Source organism: Vidua macroura, chromosome 7 (genome assembly GCF_024509145.1).
Source record: "Vidua macroura isolate BioBank_ID:100142 chromosome 7, ASM2450914v1, whole genome shotgun sequence".
Taxonomy (NCBI): Eukaryota; Metazoa; Chordata; class Aves; order Passeriformes; family Viduidae; genus Vidua; species Vidua macroura.
Genome location: NC_071577.1, coordinates 16,524,006 through 16,549,392, shown reverse-complemented (window position 1 = coordinate 16,549,392; position 25,387 = coordinate 16,524,006). Strand labels below are relative to the sequence as shown.

The window sequence follows — 25,387 nt, the reverse complement described above, 5'->3', positions numbered from 1 at the left end:
CCTGCCTAAGTATTTTTGACATCATGTTCCCTCTCATGATGAATATTTTTCAATATCCTTGCCATCACTTTGGAATCTTTAACGTACATCATAAACGTTTGTATTATTTTCAGTAAAACTGCAATCCTTAAGGAACTATCTCAAATGCTGAAGGATGTCGGATATTTGTTGCAACAGATGTGACAATCTACTGAATCAGTACAAAGGGTCTTCAGTCATGTTCTGTTTGCAAGCTGAGCATTATTTATAAAGGACTTAAAACTCCCTCAGGCCCTCATGAAATTAGTCTGTGAATTCAGTTTTGGAGTTTATAGAACAGTTACATTTGGGCTTTTACATATGGATGGGATTTAAACTACTTTTGTTTAGACTTCCTGCTCATTGCTTCTTCCACCAGATACTCCAGAAGAGGACAAATATAAGAACTGCTCACATGAAGGCCCACACTAATGACAAGCTGCTCTCTTGGAGATTGCTGGGAAGGAATCTGTTGCTTGCCAACCGAGTTTCTCCGCATTCAAGAATTCTTCACCAATGGGTAAAGCTATCCATCGAGGCACAGCTGTGTGCAATACATTCAGCATTGTAAGGATTTTCCTGGACAGCTTCCACATAGATGTCAAGCAACTTTTCTCATGAGATTTTGGAAGGATTTTTAATCATCTGGGATAAAAGAATATGATTAAAGGATGGCTGGCTCAGCTGGTGCTGACAAATATACTGGCATCTGCTGTACCTCCTCCTGAAAATTCTTTTCCAAGGGAACCAGATCAGTAACAGACTGAGCAATAGGGGGAATAAATATGTCTTTCATGGTCTTTGTGGTGAAACCTTATGGAGTTTTGAGATATCCCACTTGAAGGGCTGAGGCCCAGACAGAAGGTTCCCTGTAAGCAGGAAATTAAGAATGTCTGTGGCAGGGAACTTCAGAGAGGCAGGATCCATGTGGTTTGAAGTGTAGAGTCTCTCTGCTGCCTTGCAAATCTGATGAGTATTGCAGTAAACCTAGTTCTTTTGCAAGGCACAAGGTAGACACCAAAGAACTGCAGAAGGGAGTCCAATGTCACTTTGTCTTACAAATCTGTCTTGATTGTCACATAGTGTTAGAAGGCTGGATAATAAATTACATTAAAACTATTTACTGATAAGTACATATTTGCTTTTAACCAATAAATTAATTTTAATCACTATTTTAATTACTAAAATGTGATCAAAAATTCACATCATTAAAATTACAGGAGATTTCATAAATTACTTACAACAATCAACACAGTTTAAACCACGCCTGATCATTAAAGTTTGCAATTGTTCAAATCTTCCCTCTGTCTGATTTATGGAAGGGGTTTCTTATACATTATGGAAGTGCCTAAATTGTCATGGCATAAGATAATCACAAGGTCATCTGTTGCTGACTCCTGAAAGAATCACAAAGCTAAGTTTGAAAATAGTTATTTAGCCCAGTGATTGAGACATTAGCATGGCAGCCATGTTATATCAGGTCAGATCATTTGAACTAAGTAATTTTGTTTAATTGAATAAATTTAATAGACCTACTTTTTTTTAAGCTTTCAATTAAACAGATAAATATACACATGTAGTCTTCCATAAGTATCATGAGGGATGCCATGCAAAAATGAATCATCTGAATATTGTACTTAAAGGGAGTAAAGTACTATTTTGGACATATAACAAGGGAATTTTAAGTAGATGTAGAAGTGATATACCTCTGCATCTGACCCTTGGGGGATGAACACTGGTACACCAAAGTCCAACCAGGTGCTCATAATTCAAGCAAGAATTGAAAACTGGCCACACAACTGGAGAGAAAATCCATTAATATAAGGGACTGAATACCTTAGAGTAAAATTTCTTTCTTTATATATATATATATATATATATATATATATATATATATATATATATATGTATGTATGTATGTATGTATGTATATATACATATATAAAATAGAGAAGTCTGAAGTATCTAGGTAAGGGGCAAAAATTCAAAAGAAGATGTATTTCCATCTAGCAAAGTTATAAAAGTGGATGAATCAAGCTTAAATCAGAGAAAAGAGTACTAGAACTGTTTTTGTAACAAAAATAATTTAGCATTAAAATAATTTACAAAAATTATGGTAGAATCTTTATTGCTAATCATTTTACCTTTTTTTTTTCCCTCCTCGAGGATATTATTTACCTAATAATTGTTACTGGATCTGAAATAGAGATTTATTCTATGTGCACTCTATTAGTATGAAGTCAAGACAGGTAAATAGAGTTATCCCTTTTGTTTGTAAAACCCATCAATGCATAAATTAAACCAAACAAGTATTGGCTTATAAGTAAATAACTATACAATCATTTAACCATTCCTAATTGTCATTTGCCTGCTTTGTTCAGTTGTAAATTTCTACATAAAAAAGGAAGTGAAAGTGCTTCTTTCTCTCGGAACAGTGAAAAAATCTCTAAAGTCATTTGTCATTTTTTAAAATTACTGCACACTGTGAAATTGTAACATTCAGATTCCTTCTGCAGTATATCAACTGATACTGAAGTCCTGCACCACATATATGACAAAGGTAATATTAACAATAGTGCATTATTTCTCAATTGGTCTTCACACAGAGCAGCACCAGTCTCGAGAATTATGTAGCATCTGTCCCAGAAGCTGGGCTAAAGCTTCTGCAGAGCTACATGGTAGAGATTTAAAATTAAACTATTCACATTAAAGAAATGTTATTTTGCAAACTGATTCAACAACTGTTGCATATACCATACTTACTCAAACTTCTGATTACATGCCCTTAAAGAGAATAGTTTATGAATATGTCCAGGTTGCTAACTTGCTTCTAACTTCTTAAATATGGCATTAATTAGTGCATTGGCCGAGAAACCTCAAATTGTAGAACCAAAACCACTGCACTTTTTTATATTTAAATGCAATTTGATTATCATTCCATGTACTGCAGACATCTTAATGTTGGGTTTTTTTGGTTTTGGTTTTTTTTTTTCATTGGTAGGAGAATCAAAGTAAAAATAACTCTGTGTTCAATCCAAATCAGTGTTGGACAAAATGTTTATTTACCTTGCATTAACTGATACCATGAAACCCTGTGTCAAGAGTTTTCGACCCTAAGAGACAGTGTTTTCTTATGCATAGTTTCCTCAATTTCATTAGACTTATAATGACTTCTAATGGGCACAGTATTTACAGAATCACAATTTTATTTGAGTAAAGAAACATCTTGAAGGAAAAAAATATGATTATAGAGAAATCAAACCCCTTTACCAAACCAGTTTGCAAGTTTCTATAAGAGCTTATTTGGCAATCTCTGGAGGCCACTTCACATAGAAGTTTCAGACATGCAGCCTACAAAATACATTAATGGATATGTTCATGACCTACACAACATCCTGGTACAGTGATGATAGCAATCCAGTTAATCCAGTCACTCTATATTCTGTGAATATTCACTATACAAAATAAGGAGAGTTTCATGTATGAACACCTCCCCTCCTCTTCTTTTAAACTAGTCCCTGTAGAACAGCAGGTGTGCTTTTAAACATCTAAACAAGAAGAATTTGCAATGTAGTTTGTATTTCACTTAATTTCATAAGACATTTCTCCAGACTGTGTACAGCATGGTCAATTAATTTTGCTTTCACTTCTAAATTTAATCACAGCTTATTTACCAGCAGAATAGATGCAAATTTGCAATTAGTGCGTTAGCCCGCACTAAGTTTAGCTGGAGTCACATTCCATCTTTAAATGAGAGGTGGTAACTCCTGGCTTCATTGCCCATGTGAGCAGTTCTTCCAGTGCCAAGTCAAACATTAATTTCAACCTCCTTTGGCAAGTATTTAAACTAATTTATTTGACTACACTATAATGAAGGAGAACTTCCTGCTGCTACTGGGTTCCCTCTGGGAGATAATTCCTAACAGCAAAGACACAGTAACCACCATATTGTCTTCCCAGTCTTTTGACTGGAGAATTGGTTCTACCTTTTAGCTTATGCCCAGTCCTGCAGCCCTGATTTATTTTCTCCATCTGGTTGGTGAGATTTAGTACATACATAATACATACATTTAGTACATACATTTAGTACATACATAATGTGTATGTATGTACTTATGTGATATAAGGTGTGCTTAGACATTACTGTGGTCTTCAGGTCACAGTAATCTGGCATGCAGTAGGAATCGAATGAATCCGAGAGACAAACTGAAATGGCCTGCTGAATTCACCTATTGATAATAGTCACAGGGGCAGGTCTTTCCATTGCTATTTCAGATGCTACAGAGGAAACAAATCACAGTGGGTGGAAAGCACAATGATGCCAACACCACTATCCCTTCAGTTTGCATCTGCTAAGTCAGCCCATAAAACCATCTTGACGCTGTGGACATCCACCCTGATGCTAACCACCAGACTCTGTGTACCTGCCAAAGAACGCTGGCCAGAACTATCCCTCAGTCTAGGAAATGTCTGCCAAGGAAGTCCCTCCACAGTTCAGGAGAGCAGCAGGAGGACATGTTTCAGTGTGACATTTCCCAGAACAATGGACTTCATCAAGATGAATATAAAGCATGGATTGAGGAAATTAGCTAACTAGTGAAGACTGCAGTTGTATCAGCATCCACATAAGACCGCCTACTCATGTCAGTGTTCTGCCTCCACCGCAAGTCAGAACACCCAAGATCCCAAATCTTCTAGTAAGAAAAGTGATTTCTGCTGGTGAGAAAATTCACACCTCACTCTTCTGCTAGGAGGAGTCATTGCAAAATAGTGGTCAAAATGTTCTTCTGCCTGAGGCATGGTCCATTCTCACTTGATGCTGTTCACCCTTGGTCCCTGCTGCTGGCGCTCCTAGACACAATCCTCAAAGCCATGAAGCAATCAGCAGCACAGCAAGCATTTTGTCTCCTATAAAGGCCCACAAGGGATAGATAAATATGCGGACAAATGGTGTCAGGCAAAGAGAATGGAAATATATAGAGCCACTACCACTGAGACCAAATAATGAAGCAAATTTACAAAGCATTGCCAAGATGAGGAAGTACAGAAAATGCCAAAAGCACAGATAGATAATGAGATCAGAGCTCTGAGGGTTTTTTTCAGTAAAATAACATGGCAGAGCACATTGTTGGACACAACTAGTTGCTTCAAGAAGTAGGGATACTTACAGAGGGAGAGAAATGATGGGCCATTATTTCAGTTTTATGCACAATAATAAAAATATGTTAGGAAAGTACAAACAAATTCTGCTTAAAATGATGAAATCTTGGAGCCTAAAGTTATAGAAAAAGGAAGGAGAAAGGAAGGAGCAGAAGAAACAGAGTGAGAATGGGAATTAAATCAGAAAAGATGAGGCATAAAATGAATGAAACTAACATGGACTCGTACAGACAAAACCTGATGAAATTCACTATGACATAATTGAGGAATTAGCTGAATGTTGTCCGTCATTAGTTAGAGCTTCACAAACTAATAGGGAGAGTGTATTAGAGGGCTGAGGAAAGGCACATATCTTTGGGGAGGTACTGGGGAGGTACATGGGAAACATATCTGTCTCTTTACCTGTGATTAACTGAAAGAAAAAAAATCTCATAGCTAATAAATCCATTTATAAGACATACATGTTTAAAACATAATAAAATACAGCCAAAATGAATTTGCCCAAAGCGAATCATGTCAAAATGCTTCTGTTTTCTTCTTTGCTAGACTAACTGGTCTAATGTGTAAGGAGGAAGTGCTCATGTAATATATTGATTTCAATAAAGTCTTTCCTGCTGTCCTAATGAGACATTCTCATAAAGAAAGAAAGGAAATACAGCTTGATGAAGTTACCTAAGATAAGGATATGTCTCTGGCTGAGTAAATAATTAGCAATGGTTCACTGCCTAAGAAGAAGGTATCATAAGACCCAGCTCAGATCCATTACATATTCTCTTAAATAAAGAAATAAAGCTAAGTGGTAAGAGATCATGGAAGCTACGAGAATGGATATAGTTGCAAGTATATAGGAGGTTAGGTAAATATTTCATTTGGAGTAACATTCTTCATCACACAACATACCATTTAATATAGACAATTAAAAAATGTTTTAGAAAGAAGATGGAAGCAATGGATGAGACAGCAACAATGCAGAAAACAATGTGGAAAGCATATTAAGAATGATAACGAGTAAGAAATTATGATAACACAAAAATGAAAGTCTTAGCAAGGTGATTTAAGAAAGAGGTGTGTATACAATAGCACATACTATTTTTCCAGTATTTTTGCCCTAAATAATTTGTTTGTCCAACCACTCTCTGGGTGAAGACCCTTCTTCTAATATCCATCCTAAACCTTCCAATGTCCAACACAACTTCAGGCCATTCTCTCAGGTCCTGTCACTGTCACTACAGAGCAGATATCAGTGTCTGCCCCTCTTCTTCCCCTCACAAGGAAGTTGTAGCTGCAGTGAAGTCACCCCTCAGACTCCCCTTCTCCAGGCTGAACACACCAAGTGACCTCAGTGACTGCTCATACAGCTCCTGCTCTGGACCCTTCCCTGTCCTCATGGCCCTCCTTTTGACACTGTCTAACAACTTTGTACCTATTTTATATTGTGGGTCCCAAAATTGCCCCCAGCACTAAAGGTGAGGCTGCCCTCCTGCCGAGCAGAGCAGAGCAATCCCCTCCCTTGCCTGGCTGGAGATGCTGTGCCTGATGCCCCCAGGACACACTTGGCCCTTCTGGCTTCCAGAGCACTGCTGGCTCATGCTCACCATTGATCAGGACCCCCAGGTCCCTTTCCATGGTGCTGCTCTCCAGTCTCTCACTTCCCTGTCTGTCCCTACAGCCAGGGCTGCCCTGGCCCTGGTGAAGAGTCCTGAAGAACTGGATTTTTTTTCTCAAGCAAAGAGATGACTGAAATCAGAGAGGTACACATGGAAAAAGTTCTTATTACGAAGTTGATGAGAAAGCACTCCTTCATACACTGAGGAAACAAGCTTTTCAAACTGGGCATGTTTTTCAGCCTATGTCACTGTAGTAGTGCACAGATAGCGAGAGAATATGCAGAGAAGCTGAGGCAGGAGGTAGAAGCAGTCAGTAGCAGAATAGAGTTCAGCCTGTGCCAAGACATATACTTCAGGATTCCTAAGGAAACCTTTATGTAGTCTGGTTTTACATCAGGTAATAGAATCATTAAAGCTGTGTTTCACATTCCAGGAGGATGGAATGTAAAAAGGGAGGAGACCCAGCAACAAAACAGTATATTTTAATTTAGGCCCTGAAGGGACAATCATTCTGGCTGGATCAGTCTTGTTGAAAATAGTTTAAAATCTATATACATTTTTATGGGAACTCAGTAATTTGTTTCTGCTCAAAACAACACCGAAATACTGTTAATTATTTGGAAACAATAACTCAGTTATTGAGGTATAATTTTAATTTAATTTTAATTTTAATGAAGCATGTTATAGCACTGAAATCCTTTCTCCAACATTAAGGAAGCCATTAATTTGGTTCACAACAACATTTTAAAAATTCCTTGTAATTGTCCATTATCAATAGAGAAGGTTACTGTAATACCTTAGTTTTACACCAATCCATTTTACCTGTTTTGCATAAAACAAAAGTTCCAGTCTGTGTCTATGCAAAGCCACAAGAAAACACTTCTAGTTTACAAATGAGATGTTAACAGGACCTGTTCTAGTGGTGAAAGGTACATTTTCTAAAGTTAGGGGATTCATAATTTAATAAAGATGAGCTCAGCACAAAATGTTTCTCAGTTGATGCCACCAGGAAATGAAACTAATTTTCTCCAAAAGTACATTTACACATAAATCCCATAACAATCACCATGACATATCAAGAGGAACATTCTTTAAGGTGTGAACATTGGCTGAAAGCTTTTGAGCTCCAGCAAGCAGAATGGCAGGACTCAAGAACAGAATCATAGAATAAAATAATCACTTAGGTTAGAAAAGACTTTTGAGATGATTGAGTCTAATTGTAAACAGAACACTGCCAAGTCCCACTACACCATGTCCCAAGTGCCACATTTTCAGATTCAGGCTTAATTTCTGTGTTGGGAAATGTTTCAAACACTAGATGAAGATCTGGATGAAAGCCATCTATCACCATTTCTGGTGATCAGGAAATTGCTTTACCTAATTTTTGCAAGCTGAAAAAAAACCACAACCCCACCAGAATCCACTCAGTGAATGGATTTTTCAGATACCTTAAAGTACCTTGAAAATCAGACATTTTTGACAACAAGAAATATTACAAAGCTCACTCATGCCAATTGAAAATGACTCAGCAACTGATCTTGTAATGCCTCTTGAATTCATCATTAACTCTAGAAAAGTTTGCTTAGGAATATTACAAAACAGCACACCAGCAGTGCCCCAAACAGACCAACATTAAATATGCATTATATTTCACCAGTGTCACTCTCTGTAGTCTACCTACAGATAACATGGAAGAATTATCACAATTTATGTTTTAGTGTATTATGGGATGAGTAAGAATGTAAAACTGAAAATGACCACATTCTCATTAATTTCTTTGTCAGCTCACCACCTGCTTTTCTTTACATTTCCACATTACTCATTATATCCTGTTACTCATTCTCTTCTTATTTTAATTTTCCTTTAATTTTATTTTTCTCTTTTCCTTTTTTCTCACCTCTTTTTTTTTTTTTTGGCTTCACATTATTTCTATAAAGTTTCTCATCATTCTCTCTTTCTCAATTCCAAAAACTCCTACCCAACTTCTCAGTGTTACTCTGCCACTAAAGCCACTGATTCATATTTACATAATCACCACAGTCATCATCAAGTTCAATTCTGATGCTGACATCCTATATTTAAAATTCTGACTTTCATCTGCAGGTCTGGGAGTGTCTGCAAGATCCATCTAAAGTGAAAGGGCCAGATAGCAGCAGTTGTTAAAACAGAAGCATGAGTGTTTCCCATGCTTGAGTGTTCCTCACAGCATGTGAGGATGGGATACACTAATCTCTGTGAAAGGGGGTTTTCACAAACTCCCTACATTGAAAAGAAAAATACAATGTCAGCCACACTAAACATTATGAATTATAAAGAGTTTTCTGACTTGGAAAAACTATATAGATGAAGTAAAGAAATTTGAAGCAGCAGGAAGAGACCTTGGAGTGGAAACAGCAGCACTCAGAACCTGGTTTGACACCTGCAGAAATTACCCTGCAGTCACCACACACCCTGCATTGGTGCAAGCTTGTGGGGCACCCCAGTGGCTCCCAAGGCAGCAGTGGGCATGCCAGCACTGACAAAACCATGTCTCCATTGAAAGATTTGTGGAGGTAAGGAAATGAGATTCTTCAGACTTGACTTGCTGATGCCATGCCCCATCTTCTGACTTGTCCCCTTTCCTATGTCCATTCCCATGCCCTTTCCCACTTACAGTCACCAGCTATTTCTTCAGCCTTTCCCAAGACCCACGTCTCTCCCTCTCCCACTTCCAATATGCAGTGATCATGTCTCTTTAAAGCCAGCATGGCTTGACTGCTCTTTCATTTGTAACTGTGAAATGATCTTCACCTTCAGCACCAGCTACGTGCCACCACCTACTGCAGAAACTGATGCTTTGGGAAAGCAGAACTGGGTACTCTTACCAGGTGATTTAAACCTATGACTTTCCAGAAAAGAATAATGCAAGCAAGGAGTGAAAATAAATCTCTCCCACCAAACTGAAGGCTACAAGGTCTGTGAAATAGGAGTGTCTCTAACCTTTTGCTACAGCTCCTTTTCCTATCAGCTTGAAACTACTAATCACTACAACTGCAGTGGGCCAGTACTTTTCATCATGACCATTTACAGTGTATCTTCTTCACTCATGGGCCTTGTCCCAAGGAAGTGAAGAACACAGCATAACAGACTTATAGCTTTTAGGTCTGACTAAACAGATTTCTGAAAGAAAATTACAAAAAAATTTCCTCACCAAGGAATAAATTTTATTCAGCCTCAGATCTCAATTACTTTTTTACACCAACTTCCTTCTCCCTGGAATTTATAAGTCAGCTTTTCTAAGGTACTGCCATTAAAAAAAATATTGACAGTTTAAATCAACACAACTATGTAATATTTTGGGGCATTTACCCATCAGTGTAGCAATTAAAGCTACACAGGAAGAAACAGAAAGGAGCACATGAGCAGAAAATACACCATCACTAGCAGGGTGGCCGCTGCTTTGAACTATGTGCATGTTTGCAAAGCTGCAGCAAAGTTTGTCATTAGGGCAAGGGACAATCAAGAAATAAACTATGATTCCAGGGTCTTCTTGTGTTTTTATATTCCAGCCTTTCCTTAGAGCATGAAGTAAAGGACAGCTGCATCTTCTCTTCCCTGCCCACCTTCCTCCTACACGACAGGAATAAACTGTCATTCATTAAACTAATATGCTACATTAATTTACAATTAAGCTATCACCTGGAATAATTATGTATAAGGTATATGCACCATAATTGCAGTGCACAATTTGATATAAACCTCTCAAAGTTCCCTATACATGTTTATTCCCTACACACAGTATAAAGATAATAATTTGGAGCACTTGAAGGCTGCTAAAAATAAAGGGAGAAAATATACCTTTCTAAATAAACTTCTAAGCAGCTAAAGTGTACAACTTTCTATGCTGCCCACAGGTACTTTTTTACTAAGTTGCTTCTTCTTCATCTGTTATTTTGATTTGGAACCTTTCAACAGACACAAATTGAAAAAGTGCCAACAGCAGCTATACCCATGGAAAACATAAATATGCCTGTTCAGTACATACTATATTGACACCAGAGCATAGAGAGAGTAAAATAAAACTCACAAATAGAAAAAAAAATCTGTTACCACAGTACAAAGATATATGTCTTGTACTTGGTAAAACTCTTGAATATTTCAAGTACTCAGGAGAGGAAAAGAATTTTTAAAAAGGAAAGAAGGAGAAGCCAAGTAAGGGTATTACTCTGATGGTTGTTTTTTGCTAGAAATGACATGTTAGTATATTTTTTCAAGAAGAAGAGACTCTCAGGCAAAAACTTTAAATGCCCAGATGTTGCAGAATACCTTATTATTTACTCTATTTATAATTAAAACTCAAAAGTAATTGATATGGATTGTTCTTACTCCACAAATTACAGCAGCATAAACATTTTCTGGAAATCAGGTGTCTGTAAACTATATTCTGTACAGTATATAATTACCCATTTGCTCTATAGTGGGGTAGAAATGGTGCTGGAATAGCTTCTGCCAGTTGATTACAGTAGACAACAGCATTAGCATTTAGAACCAATCTTAGTGTAAAATAAAATAATGAATCAGCTACATATATTTTGCATGACTAGAGACCAAAGGACTGGACTGGGGCATTTCTTAGTGAAGGAGAATTCAAAGTTCCAGAGACATCCAGCCTAGTTAATTGCAGTTAATACAACATTTGTAAACGCAAATGAGTGAAGGTACTGGAACAGCAGCAGTAGTACGAGGAGCTCTTCTCACATGCAGACGCCAGAGAGAAGGTGACACCAGAGAGAAGGTGACACCAGAGAGAAGGTGACACCAGAGCTCCCTGAGGAGCAGGAAAACCGATGGGTTTCACCTTATTCTCTCTCTGCCTTTCAGCACCATCAGCCCTTATTTGCCTGTTCCTCTTGCTCAAAGGGAAAACCCTTGATCCAATATTGCATGAAACCACAGAAAATGTGCAGAACAAAAGAGAAAATGTGTGGAACAAAATTTTGAAGCCAACGCATTAATACTTCTTAAAAACACTAAGAGCCTTAAATCAAAGACATTACATAGCAAGGACAAATACTTTGTTATTATCCAGCTGTCACTGATTTTGAAATCTCAAAGCCCATGGGTTTCTTGAACCATTTCCAGGTTTTTGTGGACCCTACCAAGGCAAAGACACCCAAAGAACAACTTATATGTGACATTTTGATCCTTTTGCTTCCATTTACAGGCAAGACCAGGAAGGCCAAAGTCATACAACCCAACCCATTCCCTAAAGACTGAACCAGAGTGCAGAAAAATGTTCACTTCAGTATAAGTTTTGCTTAATGACCATGTAGATTCATATTTTAACAGAATTCATAGAAATTTGAGCACTGGAACATCTATTATGTCATCTAATCTATGCAGTTGACAGAGAAGGATTTGTTCCCTAAAGTGTATTTCATACGGCTTTATTCAGTCCAATTTTAAATGTAGGAGCCATGAGGCTCCCACTGCTTTCTTTGAGAAAGCTGATTTGTTTACTGTTTGAATTAATTTCACCATATCCAGTCACAGCAAATATGCTCAAGATGCTGTTCTTAATAAAAATATGGAATGTCCTCAGTAATTTCTGTTAGCATTAAAATAGCCAGTGAATATCCAAGCTACACGATCTGTTGAAATATATCTTTGCATGTAGCAGATTCTTCCTTTGATATTAATGAATGCAGGAATCTGTAAGTATTTGGCAGTCTTTTCTGATGCAATTAAAAAATTTTATCCTAATTGATGTGCTTTAGTACTTTAGTAATCAGTTCAATGGGATTCATAAGTTTGGCTTTTTTTTTTACACAGTTCTATTTCTGAATTAATTTAGTTATTTCCAAGCACTGCTGGGGAGCAAGTACCAAACATTACACTTAGTTCCCACTATTTTTATATTTTTATTTCTTCATGAATTCAGAACTTGCAAAAGATTTGTAAAAGAGTCAGAAATTTTTGTCTTTTTGTCATTGAGTTTCCCATCTTGACACATAACACCCATCCCACTCTTATGTAGAGTATTGCTAACATTGGATTGTTTTGAATAAATACTTTAATTTTTACATTACTGGAAAAGCAACAAGTGAAAGTACAGATCCACTGTAAATGCAACTTTGCTAAGTAGGAAGATACTTACAGGTACTTACTGAGTTCTATCTCAATTCCCAAGAAAGATGTATTTTTAAAGAGTAACTATAATTAGTGTTGGCTGTCATCAAAACATTGCTAAATATAAATATATACCAAACTTTGTATTTTTTTCTCTTATTTTCAAGGAAAAAAAAAATTGATAGACTGCTGATTCAGTTATCTTAATGTAAGATTTGTACCCAGTAAAACCATTTTGCTTATATGGACAAAAAAAATCACAGGATTCAAAGGACTAAGATTAAATCTTCACAATTCTTGCATGAGAACACTTTTTTCACTAGGGAAATATTTTCCAAAGTTATAAGGAAAAAGAACACACATTAAAAAACCAGCTCTTTAGTATAGGATAGCATCTGTATTTACTGTACATGATACAATCTTTATGACATACGGAGATTGTTTTTCTGTTCGAGCCACCTAAAATATTATGCTGGTCTCGACCTTGGAAACATTTCTTAAGCATTTACTGTAGTATTACAGAGATCTTTTGCCAGAAAAGTCACTGCAGAGCCACGGACTCTTTGGGGGCTTTCCATATTAGGGGTTTTCTCACTCTGGATTAAGCATGCCAACAGTATTTAGTTGCCGTTCTGTATTTAGAACTGATTTGATGGAATGGATTTTGGTAAGAAATGTTGAAACTTCTTGTATTTCATTGACTTAGGTTCACTCCCACAAGATAATTTAGGGAAACATCCATTAAGAAAGCTGTTGCAAACTACCCAGTACTACACCAGCTACAGCAGATTTCTATAGCATATTACCAAACATCAGGAAATATACATTTATTCACCCACAATTCTAATGGCCCCAAAAGACTGTGAAGAATGTGCATGTTGAATTTTTTTTTAAATTACAGCTTATAGGATAATTATCACAAATCCTCGGAAATAGTTACTGATATTCAAACAATTATATTCCATTCAACTATTAACTTAAATAAAAATATATCAATTGAGGAAAATATCAAACGTCTCTTAATTGTCAATCAAAAGCTTTCTGTGAAAGAGCTTTTTTGCTCCTCTTTATTGAAGTGTGAAATGCTTAATTTAATTTATGATATAAATTGCATAGCAGATACACACAGGAGATTCAAATTTAACGTTAACAGTTTTGTCATTTCACTTCCATAGTAACTTTTTAGTGTCCAGATTCTCCTTCTGCCCTGCAACTGTAATAGTACTGAAACATTTTTCCACATCTAAGGTTAATGGGACATAATCCTAGCATGACTACCTGTCTGAACTTACTCTGGAGCTGCAATGCCAACTGTTACTGCACTCCCATCATATATGACATCAGTAGTGGTGATCCAATAAATAAAAATCTTGTATTTACTCTGGGACCATGTAGAATTTTATATGTATTTGTCATATCAACATTGTGGTTACAATATCCTACTGATGTCACCCAGTAAGAGTTGGGTTTTGTTGAAGTTGTCACCAGCCTTAAACAGAAGTGTGAACTATTGAAGATTTATTTAATCTGCCAGCCACTGCATCCTTATTCCTAGCAGTTTGAGAAATGTTATTTCCCACTCAAGGTCATTTGGCCTGAAGCTAGGAGCTGAGAAAAGAAAGGAATCCCCTGTGGTAGAAAGCACAAGTAAACTAGATCTAATCCGGATCTGTAAAGGAACTCTACAATTTACTTTAAAATATAAAATAATCAGAAAGATTTTTCAAAGATCAAACTAATATATAGAGGATGCTTTGAAGAATCACCTCACTAAAATTCCAATTTCTTACTCTTTAAACTTGAATCCTTACTATCAGAAGTGTCTTACAGATCATTTAGACTTTAAGCACTTGTCTGCACATCCCAGCAAGCAGGCTACTTTACTCTGAAAGGTGTATCATTTCAAGTATTAAAACTCTGCCATCCAGACAAAACCAGCTAAACCAGCCAAGAACCATGTTCCACTTTTAAAGTTTTATAATTCCAGAATACACTGAGGGGCTTTGGAACTGTAGGAAAACAGAACACACAAAAAAGTTTTCAAAAGCTACTCTGCCTCTCTTTCATAATAAAGACAATCCCACACAAAACTTTAGAGAATGCAGAGGACAGAGAGGAGAAGAAAAATAACTTTTATAAAGTCTCAGTATAAGTGGAAAAAAATTAAATTCTGAGAACCAAAATCACCTAATATGTTACTAGGCTATGCAATATTAAACCCTTTATCTTCAACAACTTTTTGTGCGCTTGCATACAAACTTTAAGTTAACAAATGGGACTAGAGAGTAAAGTTGATAACATTTTTAGTTAAGTAATAATAGCATCACTTACCTAAAGATTGGTCTTTGGAGATGCTTTTTCTTTATTGTAACACAATCATCCATTTAAAGTGGGGAAAAAGACTTCTTCCAGCAAATAACTCCAAAAAATTCCAGGGAGTAATCGGGAAATTTGTTCTTAGCTACTGTGCTGCAGAGAGCACACAGAATGGTATTTTGGTGCTGGGGGAAGCCTCCCTCCCTCTTTCTGACAGTGGAGCAGAAAAGGGCCATAGAGGCCACATAAGCCAGGCACAGCCGTGCGCTACCAAACCGGGCGGGCTGAGCACAACTGGAGTCAAGTTGGTCGAAGCGAAGAACTGCACTGGATTCCTTTCAACTGTGCAAGAAAAGAGGGGAGCTCTGCCAAGTGCTACCCAGGTAAAAATTTGTTAGATTATCCCAGCCATGAGAGCACTTCTTACACATACTGGTCAAAGTCTTAAATGCAGAGTCACTCTCTCTCTCTCTCTCTCTCTCTCTCTCTAAAACACACTGTTCCGAGGCTCAACTTTTTTTCTTCAAAATAAAAGTTGTGCAGCTGTTTCAGCATTCCCATGCGAGTACCTTCAGAAAATTTGCTCTGGTAAAAAAAACTGTATACAAATTAATGAAGACGGATGGATCTAGTCTGTAAGGCTGGCTCTACTTCAAGAGATTGTAATTATTTTACAATCTGGCTTTTATTCACTCTGGATGATGTGTGGCTATAACTATGCAAATTAAAGCACTGCTCATAATTTTTTGCATACATAACCTAATGACCTAGAATTGGCTGAAGCAGAATATGGTGTTTGCAGCTGGGAGGACCACAACTACATGAAACAAACCAAAGCCACATCAGTGGGGAAAACAAAATGACCAAGTTCAGATAGAGTCAGTAGCAAACTGTTACTGTTTGCAAGATAAGATTTCAACATAGATCCAAACTGAAAATCTTGCTCTGACATCACGCTGACATAAATCAGGAAGAATTCAACCGCAGCGAGCACAGGCTGTAAACAAAGCCATAAAGCAGAAGCGGCTGACCGTGGTTCTCAGTGAACTGAAGTCATGAGGGCTTCAGGTGAGACACAATTACCCACGCACGTCAGAGGGCTCATAACAAACCTGTGCTGGCACAGGTCTTGCTGGGAAACATGGAACCCAGCCAGAGGAGCAGCAAACCAGCAGCCAGGCAGCACCACGTGTGCAGCTGCACACCCTGGAACCGTGTGCCCCCTTCCTGCCGAGGGAGGGAAGGTCCTGCCACAGGTTCTGCCCTGCATCCAGCACTGGAGCTCCCTTGCGGCTCCATTCCTGCAAAGCCCTCGGTGTGTGCGAGGTGGAGCTCCTGACATGGGCCAAGGAGGATCAGGATGGTTGGGATTCTTCTGCAATTGCATTTGTGGTTGAGGAGAGAGGAGAAGAGGGGCAGATTTACCCAGTTAAGTGCATAACACTGACAATATCAAAGTTTGAGGCTAGATAAGGAACTAAGATGTGCCTTAGGCTGTATATGACCATGAAAGGTCCCATTATTTTATGCTGAAATTATTCAATTAACAATATTTTCATGAAATAACTCTATATAGCAGAGAGATAACACATATTCTATTAATATGTATTTTCACAAAGGAAAACCCAAGAGTTAGGTGGGTTTTATTGAAAAAAGTATAGTTGCTTCCTAGAGGTAAAATATATTGCTTTCACAACAGAGTCATGGTGTCAAGTTTTGTTAGCCTGAAAGGACACAGTAAGTGATGCCCACACTGTATAAAACCATATTTTCTTGACACAGCCATGGAGCAACTATCTAAACAAAAAATTATCAGACTGTCATCAGCAGTTATTTTGTGTAGTTCATTTCACCTCCCCCACTATTTCTATTTTTCTGAAAAGTAGAGAGAAATACATCTTCACCAGGAAAACAATCACCTGTGTCAGACTGCAAGACCTTGAAGGATCTGAAGATCTTTATTCAATGATATGCAGCGTTCAGAGTGTTGTCATATTTTTAAAGACCTTCATCTAATCATCATCTCATTCATTCTTGTCTGCCAAGATTTACTATTTCCTTCATACAGTTTTCCTGCTCTGGGTTTCAGCATTTCAAAATAATTTGCTACTTTTTGAAGTGTGCTCATTCACAAAGCTAAAGATCACAAAGAAATCTCACTTTTCTTTCTGTTTCACATTATGTGCATATATTGCTATACTTCTGTTATTTAGAGGGATTTTCTGTAGCTCAGAATAAAAATCCAAAAAGTTACAAGAAAGGAAAAAAAATTCTCCAAATTCTCAATGAAAGTTGTACCAAATATGCTTCCACTGAACTCCCAAACCTTTTATCTAGCAGTTTTATTGGTCCTAAAAGTAGCAAACATCTTAAAAGTAAATTTTTCTGGGCCAACTTCTATGTACATTATTGTTCATGGGACTTTCATTCAAGAATGGTTTGAAAAAAAAGTACTATTAATAGGAAATGGGAATGTAACTTCACTTTAATTGCACTGGTTTTCATCTTGCAAAGAGCCATTTTTGACCATTTTTTTTCATTCAACACAGCAACTACCCACTGACTTGTTTATAATATTCAGAAATCATTTCTACATGTTAAATAAGTATGCACACAAGCGCTTTGACAGAGGGCATTTCAGAAACATGTGGTAGAGTAACTAGACTCAGGCCTGAAGCCTGATTCCCCCTGGAAAAATAACATGTATAAATGTCACCACTCTTTGCAGATAGCAGAATTGGAGCATATTGGAGTAATATTACTCCAATCTGTAGGCTATATGTACTCCAAATTGTAGGCTATGCTGGACCTGCTATATGGAATGCACTGAAGAGGTGCACTTTAATCATAATGAGGAAGTGTAATTATAATGAGCTTTTCCTTGAAAGCATTATTCTAATTTTAAAATGTCCTCTTTAGAGAAGCTCCATCTTATTTCTTACTTCAAGCTAATCTTTTTAGGATTAATTAGAATGGTAAAAATCTATTTAAATTATGCTCTAGAGGTATCTTATTTAATTTTCCAACACTGGAAAACATCAAAATTAAACATCAAGTAGAAAACATCTAAATTATTTTTTCTCAATTTATTTTCCAATTATTGTTGTTATTGTTTGCCCATCACAACCAATGACCACTGCTCTACGTGATACAAGTTATTGTATTTCATGTCCCATGCTTATGTCAATGTGAACAAAGACTTTTTGGACCAAAATCTTGTAATTCTTTATCACTCACAGACCCTGAGCTTTCCGAACTTCAATATCTACAGTGATAGTTAAGTAATTTGATATTTAATACTATGTCTCAGGGCCTGTTATAATGCCACATATTTCTTATTGATCTGTAGCTGTTTGCCAGAAGTCTAGAAATGCAATTATTTCTCCTGCTTTGATTTCAAAGCTGTGAGCAATTAAAATGGTAAAATTAAGAATCAGCAATCTGTATGTGTCAGGCACTTGATGCTTTCTATTTTCTAGCTAAAATGCCTTCTAGCTATGAAGATATGTGTAAACATTGCTGGTTGGGGCTAAGGCCTCTTCTTTTGTAGAAAGACACATAGGTGGGAGAATCAACAGAAAGGGGAGACAAAGAAATTATGAAGGCATGATCAACCACATAGATGAAAAAGAAATTACCTTCATAAAATTGCTGGAATATCAGGGAGAAAAATAACTGGCAAACTGTTCTGTAAAGTCAAAGTAGAAAGATAATCTATCTAAGCAGCTTGCTGTCTCAAGGCCAGCACTATTCAATATTTTCTTCAATGGTTTGGATGGAGATAGGAGATATTCCAAAATTATATTAAGCCAGTAATATTTTCTGAATGTCCTTGGCAAACTGCAGAAATGTACAGAGGAAAAAAAAAAAAAAAGAGGATATAAAAAATACCAAGCTCTACATACACACATTAGTAATCTGCAGGACAAGGGGCCATTGGCTCAGCAGCATTTCTTCAGAAAATGCCTTGGAAGCAGCACAGAATGATACACTGAACAATCACAGTCTTAGGCAAAAACAAGCATGATTCTGGGAGTACTGTCCAGAAGAGCAACCTGCCACTCTCTGTGTTCCCAAGGCTCACCTGAAGCATTATTTCTTGCTTTGAGGCAACACAGTTCAGCAGACACATACAGGACTAAACCTTGACAAAAGAGAAATTTAGAAAACATCTCACGAGTAAAGACAGAAGGTCACACAACATAGCCTAAGGAAAGGAAAAGAAAACCTAATTAAAAATATTTCAGAACATAAATATAGCTGTGTAATTTATGAAAACAGACTATTTTCCCTACCCCTGTGGTCAAGAAATAACAAAATATCTCATGGGGTTGTAAGTTGTAGTAATAAAGATTCAGTGGTGAAAAACATACTTTTTAAAGGAAAGTAATAAGGACATTAATTGCTAAGGGAATCTGTTCTTGGAAAGATGAGTAGCTTTCTAAGCATGGATTTTTAAAAGGCTATATAAGCATGTGTCAGAAATTATTAGCCTTGACTTGGATGACAATATAGATCAAATAATCTCTAAATACATCATCCAACCTCATAGTTCTAAAATTCTTTGGTAACCAACTGCTATTATCAGCTTCTAACTGAACCTGCTAATTATTTTGGGATTTTAGTGTGCATTAAACCATTTATCAGTTAGCTGTAGCACTTGGACTTTTCAATCTTTCACCTGTTTGCCACTTAATCCAAATTTTGAACTTTGGTCCTTAATTCTGGCAACAAAGAGCGACACTTAAAGCCTTAATCCATTAAACACCATTTCTGTTTTGCTTCCTTAAGTATGGGGTCAGATGTTTCCCATATTGTTCACAAGCAACAAGAGAACAAGTGGAGAGCTAAGTTTTATACATCCATTTTCTGCACTAATGAAGTGGTTCAAAAAAAAAAAAAAAGACAGCATATTTCTACATGTTTCTCTTCTTACAGGTTTGAAACATAAAAATCTAGAGCAGAACTTATGAAAAGAGTGCTATCTTACTTTTCATACAGTACCTTGCACCAGATTACTGGTTGGGAAACTTGTAATGTAATTAAATGACTAAGTAAAGCCTGAAGAGAAAACGTTTTATAGTAAAAAGGCAACATATCTTGTTCAACCAATCTCTAACAGGATTTTTATTCATATATTTCTAAGTTTGTTGGAATAAATTCACTCAGTAAAGGCTGTGTACAGACTAAAGAGTCAAACTTGGTGCATAAGAAACCAGAGGGGATTATGTGAAATCTATCTCTACCATCAGTGTCAGGTCAGCAAGGTCTACAAGACAGAATAGCTTCCAGAACCTTCCCTTCCCTTCTAATAAGTGGGATAAGCCTCTCAGCATGCCTTTTACCAGCTTCCAATCTCCATGGACGGTCTCCAAATCTGTGCATAGCAAGCTAATAAAATTGCCCAGGTGTCTGATGTCCCCAGAAACAGGTTAATTGCTTAAGGAGATGCTGTGATTGCCTGCCATGCAAAAGATAGTTTTATCACAAGCATGTCATGCTTGATAAATAATACTACCTACTAGAATTGTGTTTGTGTAATGATTTAGGAGCTTAATTATAGTTACCCCCATTCTTCATATTCCTTGGCACAATTCATCCTGTTAGAGATCAGACTGAGTGGTTTTTCACCCAACTGTTCTACTAGGTTTGCATTAATCTCACTGCACTCTGAGCAGTGTAGGACAGTCTCAATTGGTTTCCTCATGTCGACGTCAGCAAAACCCACTCTAAAACTTCACCTAATGACTTCTCCAAGCTTGAGAAACCAGACAGAACTAAAGAGAATTGTGACTCATTCAGAATGCAGATAGAAGAATTTGCAAATGTCACTGGATCTATTGTAGTATGCATGCTAAAGCTCTGTGAAAAAGAGTTGTGTAGGCCTTTAAGTTCTGCTTTCCCTTTTTACCTTTCCTAAATAAAATGAATTGTAAATGAAATTCTAAAATAAAATAGTCTTATTCTCTCTTACTTTCCCTGTTTATATGCACACACAAACTGAGCAGAGACTTACGTCAATGCCGTCATGCAGGAGATTCATTTCCCTGCTAAGACTTTCCTGCTCAGACTGGAACACAGGAACTTGGCTTAAGAAGCTTCCCAGTGCTTTACTTGTGCTTTTATATTTTACTGCGTCGTAAAAGTCCTAGTATAACTCAAGCAAATAAATAGATATAACAAAAAAAAAAAACCTTATGGGAACATTAATTTTTCTGATTAATAAAACTCTTCTGAAGAATCTGACCAGTATCACAGCAGTATTTAACTGGATTCTACCTATTAGGACTTTATACTCTGCATCTCCAGTTAAAGGAAAGCGGGGGATGAGAAGGACAGCAAGGGAAGGGAAATGAGAAGAAAGAAATTCCTTTGGGATATATGATGCTAAACTAGCACTGAGATACACAAGTCAAAACATGGCATTCTTTGGTTTTGAGCCAGTGCAATATTATTATTGGCCACAGTTGATGGAATTTCAGTCTATATCAGAAAACATTGTAATTGATGTGCTATATGTTTTCTAAATGTATACATATAATAGCAACTATACACCAACAATTGAGCAACCACTGACTAAGCATACTGTTGCTCTTTAGGGTGAAAAAGGGTAATTAAATCCTCATAACTTAGTACAGATGGGCTGCACAAAATCAAGCAAAAAGATAATTGCTAAACACTTTAAAGGTAATTATTAAAATATATGTCAGGATAACTGTTTACTACAATACTTAAAGATTGAAAAAAAAAAGTTTAGAAATCCAAGATTGTCCAGAAAGGAAAACATGACTAACTGTATCATATGTTAAGCATGGCTATTGGATAATGTCAAAATCATGACCAAAAGAATTTCTGCTAAATTGTGGTTCCTCATGGAAAATATATGGGCACTTAATAGGAAGAGGCTATTCTAAAAGGAATTAGAAGATATATGATAGACTGCATCAATTTTCTCTATATACAACAGTTCTCATCTGAATGTCTGGAACAAAGAGGCAAGAATCTATCATTAGCTACCTCTTCACTACACAGTTTTTTCTTTGTAAGTCACATTCAAATCTGTGTAGGTGGCAGAGTTTGAAAACCTAATTTTTTTTTTAATTTTAGGTTTTGAAAATATTTTGCTCTATCTTTCATCATGGTCTCAAAGATTACATATTTCAAAGTTTTCTGAAACTTACTTCAGCTAAATTGGTTAAAACACCCTGGTCTATGTACATTTATTGAGATTTTTTGGTTTTCATTATCAGATTACTGGCATCCAGTTTGACTGACACAGAAACTATCTGCAAGTATAAACCCTTGCACTTTCCTAGGGGATTAGCAGTATCTGGGACTTGTTGCAGTATCTCTTCTATCAGCTAATTGTTCTTTGCTCCCATCACCATTGGGTAGGTACAAAAAAGATGACACAGCAAAAACACTACAGGTGATTACAAATCATCTTATAAAACTATTTCTCTTTGCATTTGGATTGTGAAAAATTGCTTTTAAATAGCAGTTTCCCCATAGATGTCTTGAAATCTGACATTCATAATTTTTAAGTCTTACAAATAGTGATAAATGAAATTCTGAGTTCAGCTCTATCCTCAGATATCTAACATGGCCATAGACAAAAAACATCTCATACATGACTCAGAAATCTATTATTCTAAGACAATAACATCTTGATCATTCTTATCTTTCTATTACAAAGATATTCACAAAATTTAATGCATACAGTAATGATCTATTTTTTTTTTCTTTCTATCTAGATTCTATTATGGCCTTTGCAAGACACAGTACTGTCTTCCTAAGAGAGAAAGACACACACAATTTTTTATTCTCCTTTTACTTTATCACCTATATTATTTTCCTCCCCAGCTCACCATCCCCCCAGCACCCCACACACTTCTTCCCAAGTCTATTCACTGTGATGATATTCTTCCAAACATGCCAAGTAGATGTGTACTCATGAGAGAAGATTAGCAGGAAGTTTATCTTTTCTAGCAAAACTTTTTGGAGACTAAGAAGAAAACTCAGTCTGTTATTTGGCAACAGCATTTCCAGAGAACAAAAGCAACAAGCAAAGGAGAAATGTAGAATTGTATATATCAAATAGTTTTCTCTCTCCCTACCCCATAAATTTAATTCTTAGGATGACCAAATTATGTAAAACAAGGCTCTGCTGCTAACTGTAGTGTAGGCATGAGAAAACTCTGAAACTATTTCATATGAACTGGTAATGATCTGCAAGAAGGGTTCCCTAGTGTGTTTATGTTCAGGACTCCTTAGGAGAAATTTTGACAGTCAGATAATCTACAGTGAATTTGTCAGTATATCACTTATTTAGTCAACAAATTTTAAAAATAAAAATGGTGCTTAAAAGTAGTTCAATGCTCACAGTTTTCATCAAGGGTCAAAAGTTAGTCAAAAATATAAAACAAAAAGAACCTGAGAGAATGTGAAACACACCAAACATTACAGTTTATAAACAAGAAATGAGTCATAATTTCCTACAGTCTACCTAGACTTTTTTCACTTTCCCCTCTTCATAGAAATATATATTTTTTATTCATACATTTAAAATCCCATTCCAGAAAAATTAATCTCAAAACTTTACTAGAGCTACAAGCCTAATCAGAACTTGAATATGCATTCATTTTATACCCTACTCTGTCTGAACTCAAGGCTGAGGCAGACTAATTTTGCTACTTAAATTCTCCGAGATGTTTGAATGTGGGTACAATGTAGCTGACTTCATTACCAAAGCAATTATTTTCCATATTAATTTGGTGTACATGTAATGGGCTATGCTCCCAGCCCCAGAGAATGAGCTGTTGTGATTATCTACTAAAAAGACAAGGTACTCACCAGGGCATTGTTAAACTCCTTATGTATCATCAGTGTCTACCTAGACCAAATAATGAGTTACAATTTTTCATACTAAATCTTAAAATTGAACTAAAAGCAACAAAGAACAGATTTTTTAATATAATCTGTGCAATGATATCTTTTGTAGAACAATTAAACTTCTTGTGAGTTACTCCTGAATGGCAAGCTGAACCACAATATTCAGTAAGAAAAAGGTTTTCCAGTGTCTAATCACATCTTGGTAACAGCTGAAAAATAAGTTTTAATAAGATGTAGATTAAAAATGACTGCTATATAATGTTTTATGTTATCTGAAGACAGATAACAGGGTGTATTTTTTGTCCTTCCAAAAGGTGTCAATTTTGTAACTCTTTCTAGAATTTTATCATTCAGTTCCTCTCATTCCCTAATGGAAAGAGAAACTGTTTTGCTTCACACTCCATCTCAATTTTTTTCTCTGAAACCTATCAAAAAACATGCTAAGTTGTTTTATTTGTTCTGATTCTGGGCTATGTTATGTGGGTACCTTCTGACTACAATCATATACCATCAAGCAGGAATTTCAACTAAACCAGTGAACCACAATTCAGATTAATATCATTAATGCTAAGGTGCAAGATTCTTTTGTTGTGTCCCAGGAGCTTCAAGGTTCCCCTGTAAGCACACTGAAATATTGTGCACTTCCATTATTTACTTTTAACAAATTCTCATGACAAAATAAAAAGTTGCCATTGCACTGTGTAATACAGTGGTCATTTTGGTATTAATTTCTTCTTTTGCAAGTACATTTCACATCAGTATTTGTTTACTTTCTTCTACCTATCAAATTTTTACCATAGTAATTAACTTTTGTAAGTAATAAAATCAGCTCTCCCCTAATATTTAATATTTTCCTGTTAATATAAAATACATATTCTCAACAGCTTTTGAATACCACTGCCATAAGCATAGTAAGTCTCCTTTGTTATGCAGATTATTGTCAAGCAGTAAAGTATAATGAGACTAATTTTAAATTAATTATATAAATTGCCAAGCAGCAGATTTTTAATTATCGTGTTGCAGAATTTTTAAATAAGCAGGGAGATCCATACATTGATTAAAGTTTTCTGCCTCTATCCTGACAAGACACGGTAGAACTGGGATCATTTTGTCCAAGATAACAACATTCTCTCCAGTCAAACAGTGTGCAACAGATACTACCATGTGTATCACAAATTGATGTTTTCTCTGAAGCCCAGTAGGGTGCCTTAGGGAATGTCAAGCTTTAGCAGCTCTGCTATTATCAGACTCTTTATTTTTTCCACTGCTCTGTGATCTGGAATATT

The 25,387-nt window shown here is 36.4% G+C and overlaps 1 protein-coding gene across 2 annotated transcripts in view; it reads right to left on the bottom strand.

Annotated features, from left to right (window-relative positions):
* The window catches only part of PDE1A (phosphodiesterase 1A), a 144,010-nt gene that overhangs the window by 91,139 nt on the left and 27,484 nt on the right, over positions 1-25,387 (bottom strand). The window contains exon 1 of one of the 2 annotated variants that reach the window (XM_053982277.1): positions 15,225-15,552. The exons of the other annotated variant lie outside the window; for it this stretch is intronic. Coding sequence (XP_053838252.1) covers positions 15,225-15,277 — 53 coding nt within the window. The 5' untranslated portion in view covers positions 15,278-15,552. Of the gene's footprint in view, positions 1-15,224; positions 15,553-25,387 lie in introns of those variants that run through there. 2 annotated transcript variants of the gene reach the window in all.